The sequence below is a fragment of the Canis aureus genome, chromosome 9 (genome assembly GCF_053574225.1).
Source record: "Canis aureus isolate CA01 chromosome 9, VMU_Caureus_v.1.0, whole genome shotgun sequence".
Lineage (NCBI taxonomy): Eukaryota > Metazoa > Chordata > Mammalia > Carnivora > Canidae > Canis > Canis aureus.
Window position 1 is genome coordinate 43,323,543 of NC_135619.1, and position 8,857 is coordinate 43,332,399.

An 8,857-nucleotide genomic window follows, 5' to 3' on the forward strand; every position below is an offset into this window, starting at 1 on the left:
CCACTTAATAATAATTACAACCTTGGGCAAAATTTTAACTGACCTTTGACCTCTGTGAAATAGAAAATAGGAATAGGAAATAGAATTTTATGGGGCTACTTGAGTATTAAGTAAATTAATAGAGATATTAAATAAATAATACCTAAAACAATGACAGCAAAAACTCAGAAAATGCTAGCCTCTATACTTTGCTATTTTTGAAGCTGCTTTGTTTTACTTAGTTTCTTCCTTTGTAGAGTCTCCACTTGATTTTGCTTGCCCCCCTGTGGACCTTCAGCTGACTTTGGAGTTCCCATTCCAAATCTTTTCGACCCTCATTTTGTTATAGTCTCAGTATTCTATCAGTGATCTCAACTGTACCATGACATTCTCGCATCTCCAGTGTGAAATTAGTCTGTTGATAGAGTAGCAAACTTGCAAGCAAAGTCACTGCCTTGATTTTATGATGTTGAAATTCTAGCACTAGAATTTGGGCAGATGACTTGCTCTCCTTGTATTTTAGTCCATATTTGCAAAATTTAAAATATTTTTAAAGTCTCATCTGCAAAGTATGTATAGCATTTGAAAAGCACCCCTGCAGTTCCTGAAATTCAGATTTTTTAAGAAGTTAAAGTGAGGCTTAACCTAATCAGATTTCATTTGCTCATAATAGTTAAGAATGAGCATCTTCATTTAGATTTGATCTCATAAATATCAGAGTTTTAAAAGACTGCTGAGTAATCCTAAGTTGCTCCACTGAGCAGGTTAACAATTACTATTAGTAGTTTCATTTTAAATAAATGCAAAAGTATTGGCATAGAGACAAAGCTTCATTAACTGAGACAACCACTACTGGAGATTTGGGAAAATTTGACTTGAGTTCTCTGTTCACAGTTCACATTGAATTATAATGGAAGAATTTTATTTTTATAATGGAAGAATTTTCTTTCTTTTTTTTTTTTTTTTTTAAGATTTTATTCACCCATTCATGAAAGACACAGAGAGAGAGGCAGAGACACAGGCAGAGGGAGAAGCAGGCTCCATACAGGGAGCCTGACATGGGCCTTGATCCCGGGTCTCCAGGATCATGCCCTAGGCCAAAGGCAGGCGCTAAACCGCTGAGCTACCCAGGCTGCCCATAGTGGAAGAATTTTTTTAAGCAAAGTGACAGTATTCTCTCTTCTGTCTTCACCTATTCTTAGAAAAAGCTCATGAACCCCATTTATAAAGAATATATTTATTAATTGCTTAAAATTAAGCAATTAATGTTATACCCTCATGAAAATAGTAATAGTTTAACTTTATCACCAAGCATCTCAATGTACAAAGCTCAGATTGTGGTATTTTAGCAGCCATCCAGTGGGCATGTAGGTATTCTTTGAACAGAGGAATCTTTTTTTTTTTTAAAAGACCTTATTTATTCATGAGAAACACACAGAGGCAGAGACATAGGCAGAGGAAGAAGAAGCAAGTTCCCTGTGAGGAGCCTGATGTGGGACTTGATCCTACGACCCTAGGACCACGACTTGAGCCAAAGGCAGACGCTCAACCACTGAGCCACCCAGGTGCCCCTGGACAGAGGAATCTTTTAAGTAGCTTTAAATGCATCAGGTAGATGCATCTTCAGCAAAGGCTAGTCCATCTTATTCAGTTCTAGAATGTTAATATCTACTTAGTGCTCTTAAAACTCTTTAGAACAGAAATGATATATTTTAGCTCACTTACCAAGGCTAGTTGATTGTCAAAAATTACCTGAATTTCTATTGAAAAGAGTTCTGAGATCAAATCCAACCTAGCAGAAAAGAATATGGGATTGATTGAGACTGAATGAGGAGAAAGGAGCAGCAACATTTGTATAAAGTATTTATGATCTTCATGCTCAACCTTAAATTCTTTAAAGACACAAACTGGGTCTTACTCATTTTTTTGTCACCAGTACCCAACACGAGGTATACTGTGTGACTCTTATTAAATGTTCATTAAAATTAACTGATTCATATTCTTAAAGTACTTGCATTAGATATGTTTTTTACTCCCAGAGAACTTATAGTAATCTATTATGCTTAAAAAAAAGAAGATACAAGCACAAAGATGAAGAATGATTTGTATTGTAATTGAGAGCAAATCAACTGAAAACCTGTGACTAGAATCTACCTCTTCTCAACTTGTCAGTCCTAGTCCTGGTCTGGTCCTAGTCTGTTTGGCCAAGGGCCTTCAGGTTGCTATGCAGGAGATTTTATGTATACTAACACATTTTTTTTTTCATTCTTTCCCAAGGTCTGTCGAGTTGCTTACGAAATCATGCAAACACTTCATCCTGATGCTTCTGCAAACTTCCATTCTTTGGATGACATCTACTATTTTGGGGGCCAAAATGCCCACAACCAGATTGCTATTTATCCTCACCAACCTCGAACTGCAGATGAAATCCCCATGGAACCTGGAGATATCATTGGTGTGGCTGGAAATCATTGGGATGGCTATTCTAAAGGTGTCAACAGGAAACTGGGAAGGACGGGCCTATATCCCTCCTACAAAGTCCGAGAGAAGATAGAAACGGTCAAGTACCCCACATATCCTGAGGCTGAGAAATAAAGTTTCAATGGAAAAGAAGGACAGCTAAACTCAGTTCAAACCATTTGAGCCAAACAGTAGATGAAGAAGGCCCTGACTTTACAACACATGGTGAAATGAGTAGACAACTTCAAGCACCAGGTGCAGCTGGAAATAACAGATGCTTCACTCTTTGGAATTACCCTTTAACTCTTTAAGGGCTACAATGCCCTTAAACTCATGCACAGTCCAATAATGTACTCACATATAACATACAAACAGGTTGTTTTCTACTTTGCCCCTTCTTTCAAGATTATGTCCCCATGAAACAAACACTGCCACATTGTGTAATTTAAGTGACACAGACATTTTGTGTGAGACTTCAAACATGGTGCCTATATCTGAGAGACCTACGTGACCTAATGAGAAGACACAAATAGCTCCCTACTGTGGGGAGGTTGATTCTTAGCCAGTGGTGCTATTGTAACCACTGAATTCACTCCAATCAACAGATTCAGAATGAGAATGGATGTTTTTGTCTGGATTTTTTTTTTTAAGTAATTACATCAGTTCATCCACTTCATCATTAATAAGTGAAAGATACATCAAAAAATAAAATATTCACACTCCATTAGGAACTTTTGTAAAACAATGCCATGAACAGATCTTTAGTACTCAATGTTTCTGGACATTCTCTTTGATAACAAAAAATAAATTTTAAAAAGGAATTTTGTAAAGTTTTTGGAATTTTCCATCATTGGATGATGTTGTGGTCAGCTTTATAGAAAAACTATGATAAAAAGAGGAGTTTTCTAGTTTTTCTGCTTAATTTTTTTTTCTATTTCTGATTGCTTAGGTAGAAGATTAGTCCATTGTAACACTGAAAACTGAATTTAGTTGATACGCATTACAAAATTGCTAAGAATACTCTTTGCACACTTTTATTTTCTTATTTTGGCATTGCTTATTTTTTAATTGAATTAAATAATCACACTGTTGTCCCAGAGGAACTGTCACCTCCATTTCCAAAACAAACAATTTCAGGCTTGTTGGCAACCTTTCTTATTGTGGCTACTGTCACTTTTTGTGAGTTGAGCCCTGTTTTATCCAGGAACCAATATGTGCCCTTTCCTATCATGTCCTAGTTTTGAGCATACCAAGAAATTTGGGGGTTGAGAAGCTGGCTCTGTTTCTTAAGTACATATCTCACAGTATGTAGAATTTGCTAAACAAAGGAGAGTGGAACCACTGTGAGACCCAAGATGGACTTGGGTTTATCTCTTCCAAATACTACTTTTAGTAATTCTATGAGAGAATCAATTCAGAAGATAAGACTTTGATACTCTCTATGCTTTTTCTCTCTAAACATCACTTTTCTCCTTGTAGAAACACTTCCTATTTTCAGTGACCTGATCCTTTAGATGCATGGCAAGAATATTTCATAGCATGTGTTCTAGCTTCTGAAAGAAGAATTTGATCCAATAAGAACCAGTGGCAGGCCTGGTGTTGAATACCAGGAATGCCAAACAGAAAAGCTTTATCTTTCACATCCTCACTAAATGAAAATACCTGTACGTAAAATCTCCCCACCAATCTTCCCTGAATTCTTTCTACCTCTCTGGTCAAGTCTCCCAAAGAACAAAAACTAATTACCTAGTGTCAGCCAGCAATTTACAATTTAGTTTTAGTACAAATAAAGTCATTTGAAATAAAAATCTCCCAGTGAGCAGAGGTACTTTTGAATGTGAGTTCTTTTTCTTTTTTTTCTTTTTTTTTTCTTTTTTTTTTTTTAAGTGGGCTCCATGCCCAACATGGGGCTTAAACTCATGACCCTGAGATTAAGGGTCACAGGCTCTACTAACTGAGCCAGCCAGGCACCCCTGAATATGAGCTGTTTTCTAATTCCCATCTCACTGGTCATCAGAACATTAGTAACCATGGGTTACTAGTGATAATGTATTTCTCTGCTGATAATGTCTCTGCTGCGATTTCCTGTTTTTATTCATTACAAACATTTAACTTTATAGAACATAGCTATAACTACTTTAAAATTATTTTCTGCTAAATCCAACATCTGAATCATCTCAAAGTTGGTCTCCATTGTTTGTCTTTTCTCTAGAGAAAGAGCCCTATTTTCCAGGTTCTTCAAATACTGAGTAATTTTAGATTGTTTACAACTGAATGTTGTAAATGTTTATGTTGTGGATTCTGTTATATTCCTCTGAACAGAGTGCTGATTTTTGGTTTGTATTAGGCATTTAACTTCATTGAACTCAAACTGTAAATTGTGTTTTGGGCAGCAGTTCAAATCTCAGTTCAGTTCTTTTATCTTTAGATTGAGTCTGCCCTACATGTTTGCGGCTCCAGGGGTCCACCAGAGATTTGCATAGAGTTTATGCACAGAATTTGAGTTTCTCTTTTGTTTGGTTCTTTTATTCTGAGATTCCCCCCTCACTTTCTAGCAGCTGTGGCTGCTCTGATTCTGTGGTTTCCTCTGACTCTTCAATTTTCAGTCAGCCTAAAAGCCATAAAAATGGGAACTCACCTTGTGCCATTTCCTTCTTCTTTAAAAAAAAAAAAAAAATATTTGAGAGAAAGACAGTGAGCACGCGAGAGAGCACAAGCAGGGGGGAGGGACAGAGACAGAGGGAGAACCAGATTCCTTACTAAGCAGGAATATGGAGCCCAATGCAGAGCTGGGATCATGACCTGACCCAAAGGCAGATGCCCAACTGACTCAGCCATGCAGATGCCCCACCATTTCCTTCTAATTTCACCCTGTCTCCAGAGTTTACCACCTCTTTTTGTTCATTCTCCCATGCCTTCTGGTGGTTTTTCTGTATTTTGTCAAGTTTATAGTTGTTCTTCATTGGAAGATCTATTCAGTACGTGCTTAAACTCCACCATACCAGAAGTGAAACTCTGAGGCAGACTTAAAATAAAAAAGCAAGGTGTGGGAGGAAGGAACATAGTCCTATGACAGCCTATTTAGACTCTAGCCTTAATAGCTAAGCAGCCAGTAGCTTCAAGCAGGAAGGAAGATGAAGAACTAATCAAATTATTAAACCTGCAGCTATGCAGGGCTTACGACTACTGCTGACCACATCTTCCTGAAAAGCTTTTCTGAGCCACTTTTTTGCCAATCATGTACATGGTGTTGATTCTTCATTTACACACTGCCTTGTGGGGAGGGCTGACATTTCTTCACCATTGGTGTACTTCTCCATGAGGACATGGTACTTAAAAACTGCATGGTTTTGAATTGACTGAGCAGTGCTAGACTGGGAAGTTTTGGGTCTTCTTCCTTGTTATAAGACCCATATCTGAAGGAGCCTTACCTAGAATCAGATTACTAGGCTGGGCTAATTGGATGTAGGCACCAAAGTCCTGTGTATTAATAACTAAGGGGCTATAAAAGGTCTTGCCAAGGCTCTCCTGGTCCTACCATTAAAGTGAGTTAGTACTGAGCTGGCACTTTCTGCCTGCTGTGAAAGGGCATAATCCAGAGTTTTGTGGTGTTCCAAGTGAGGAACAGGCTAGTTGCTACCTTCTCTGAGCTTTTGTTTTTCCTATTATATACAGCCTAGCCTGTTTCCTGGGTTCCCTCTTAAGAACATGAACTGAGCTTCTGAGAGGGTTGAGTGTTAGAAAAGCACATTTAAAATAACAATTTCATGAAATACCATTATATTTAGTTCAGAGAGATTACAATCACAGTATATTCAATAAGCAGGAAAAGTATTAGTCTAAATGGTGCACTAGAAAAATCTCTGCCTTGAAACACCTGGGTAGCTCAGCAGTTGAGCGTCTGCCTTCAGCTCAGAGCGTGATCCTGGGTCCAGGGATCAAGTTCCACACCAGGCTCCCTATGGGAAGCCTGCTTCTCCCTCTATGTCTCTGCCTCTCTCTGTGTGCCTCTCATGAATAAATAAATAAATTTTTTTTTTAATCGATGCCTCAATAAGAAATCTCTCTTAGCTTAGGGGCAACAGACAAGTCCTCCTTGACCATCACCAACTGCCTGATACTTCATTTATGCTCCCGGGAAAGCTGTGCAATAGCCAGGATCAACAGACAATATAAAACAGATGTGTGGCTTGGGAATTGATGAATTTGGGGACTTGGTTATGACACCCAAATATATGCCAGATACAGATAATTCTAGGGAATTTTAAAATGCAATGTCCACAAGGAAACTCAAAGGAGAGTTTGCCTCTGTTCTTACTGGTTCCTGGAAGCATTCTCCCTCATGGAAACACAGAGAAGCTATTCCAGGATCCTTGGCAGGGCTGAGGGAAGCCTTGGTAAATTCTTGGCTTCAGCTGTCCTTGACATGTGTGTTTAGTCCTTGCCCTTTGATGGTGGATTCATTTTTGGTTCTTCATACAAGTCAGAATTTCTGCCTCTGGAAACCTGCTCAGCTATTCAGACTTGCCATCTCCAGTCCAGTTCCGTTGCCACTTCTTTCTCCTTTCCTTATCCTTAAATTAGTCTTGATTTTGTTTTCTACTACCTTTACAGGGAATGATCTCATGTGAGTGTTTCTCTTGTTATTATTCCATTTCTTATGCAGTTCCTGTCCTAATTACTTACACTATAGTTTAGTCATTGACATTTCCAGGATTTAAAGGGAACCAAATATTCCCCCTGGACAGTTTTAGGTAAGATATTCCTGGACCTGAGGTATAATGAAGCTATGATAACTGTGTGTTTGTATGTATTTAAAGATTTCAAATATTTTCATGAATCAATGTTATACTCAAATGGAGCATAGCTAGGAGATCCTTTGTGTAAAACTATGTCTGCACTTTTTTAAAAAGTAATGTATCAAAGGCCATGGCCATAGCCATTTGATGTTCAGGAAGAGAATTCTGAGCTTCTATTGACATCCTGTCATCTGTAAGTGTTCTCTATGACCTTTCCTCCAGCACCAGGGTCCCACAGGGCTCGTGTTCCCTAACTGCTGGTATGGGCAGAGAAAAGGCCCACAAAGGAAAACAAGGAAACAAAGGAAAAAGCAGTATGTTTGTCCATAACCCAGCTGCATAAGCAAGCATCTGTGAAGGCTGAGAATGTGCAGTGCTTTATATAGAAAGCACAGATAGTTTAGACTGTGGGTGTGGTCAGCAGCCCAAGGAATGTTGGGACTTTGAGTTTCTGACTCACCAACTCACTCTACTTCCCTACTGGATTGCAGCCCCTAGAATTGCTGGCACAACAAAACAAATGGACCACAGGCAAAAGTTCTCAGTTTTATTTCTTTGTCATAGTGCCTACAAGCAGGTAATGTGCATGTATCTCAGACCCTTTAGGGGAAAGAGCAACAGTATAGTTGACCCTTGAACGGTGCAAGTCCACTTATACATGGGAGTTTTTTATAAGTACAGTATAAATTTTCTCCTTCTGATTTACTTAACATCATCTTTTCTCCAGCTTACTTTACTGTAGGAATACAGTATATAATACATACAACATACAAAGTATGTGTTAATTAAAATATATATGTTAATTATTTATGTTATTAGTAAGGCTTCTGGCCAAGTAAGCTATTAGTTAAGTGTGGGGGGAGTCAAAAGCTATATATGGTTTTTCAACTGCATCGGGGGTTGGTGCCCTAACCCCACATTGTTCAAGGGTCAGCTATATTCACTGAAGATCACTAGACTGGAATTCACTGATTTTGACTCTGCTATTAAATGTAGACAGGTTTAATAGTTTTTCAGAGCTCCATTTTCTTCATCTGTGGGATGAATTGCTTGGATTTAATCAGGTTCTAAAAGTGTTTATTGTCTCGTTGGGCTCCACATGTCTAAAGAAGATAGCTAATTATCTATTAGCTATCCCAGCTGACTACTGTCTCAAGGACAGAATATGGCCAGATCTTTGTTTTTCAAGACCAGCAAAATGTATTTGCTATGCACCATCTTCAAATTTTTAAATATTGGCAGCTAATTCAAAAAATACATAAAACACTAAGGGGAGCAAATAAGACATCTGTAGCTACTTCTGGCCCATAGTCCATTAGTTTACAACCTCTAGACTAATCTATAAGGTTCTTTCCTAGCTTCAAGAATCTGTCTCTGGAAAGGATTGGTAATATGGGTAACAGCTATACAATGCTTTCAGGTTCAGTTGTCACACATGTCCCAATTCTTCAGAAATATCTGCTTGGTTGGCTCTTATTCTGGGCTCAGAATTAACTTAGCATGCTCAAGGATGACTGTGCTGTGATAGCTCATACCCTGGGCCCCTCTCTGACTTGGCCTGAGGATCCAAAGTAGCTCTATTTTAACTGCCCTGACCACCAATCTTGATATCCTATACC

The 8,857-nt window shown here is 38.4% G+C and overlaps 1 protein-coding gene across 12 annotated transcripts in view; it reads left to right on the top strand.

Annotated features, from left to right (window-relative positions):
• Positions 1-3,260, top strand: part of FUT8 (fucosyltransferase 8) — a 301,575-nt gene extending 298,315 nt beyond the window's left edge. For all 12 annotated transcript variants that reach the window (XM_077909653.1, XM_077909648.1, XM_077909645.1 and 9 more), the window contains one exon: positions 2,257-3,260. In XM_077909653.1, the coding sequence (XP_077765779.1) occupies positions 2,257-2,574 (318 nt within the window). In that variant the 3' untranslated portion in view covers positions 2,575-3,260. The remainder of the gene's footprint in view (positions 1-2,256) is intronic.
• The last annotated feature ends 5,597 nt before the right edge of the window (positions 3,261-8,857 follow it).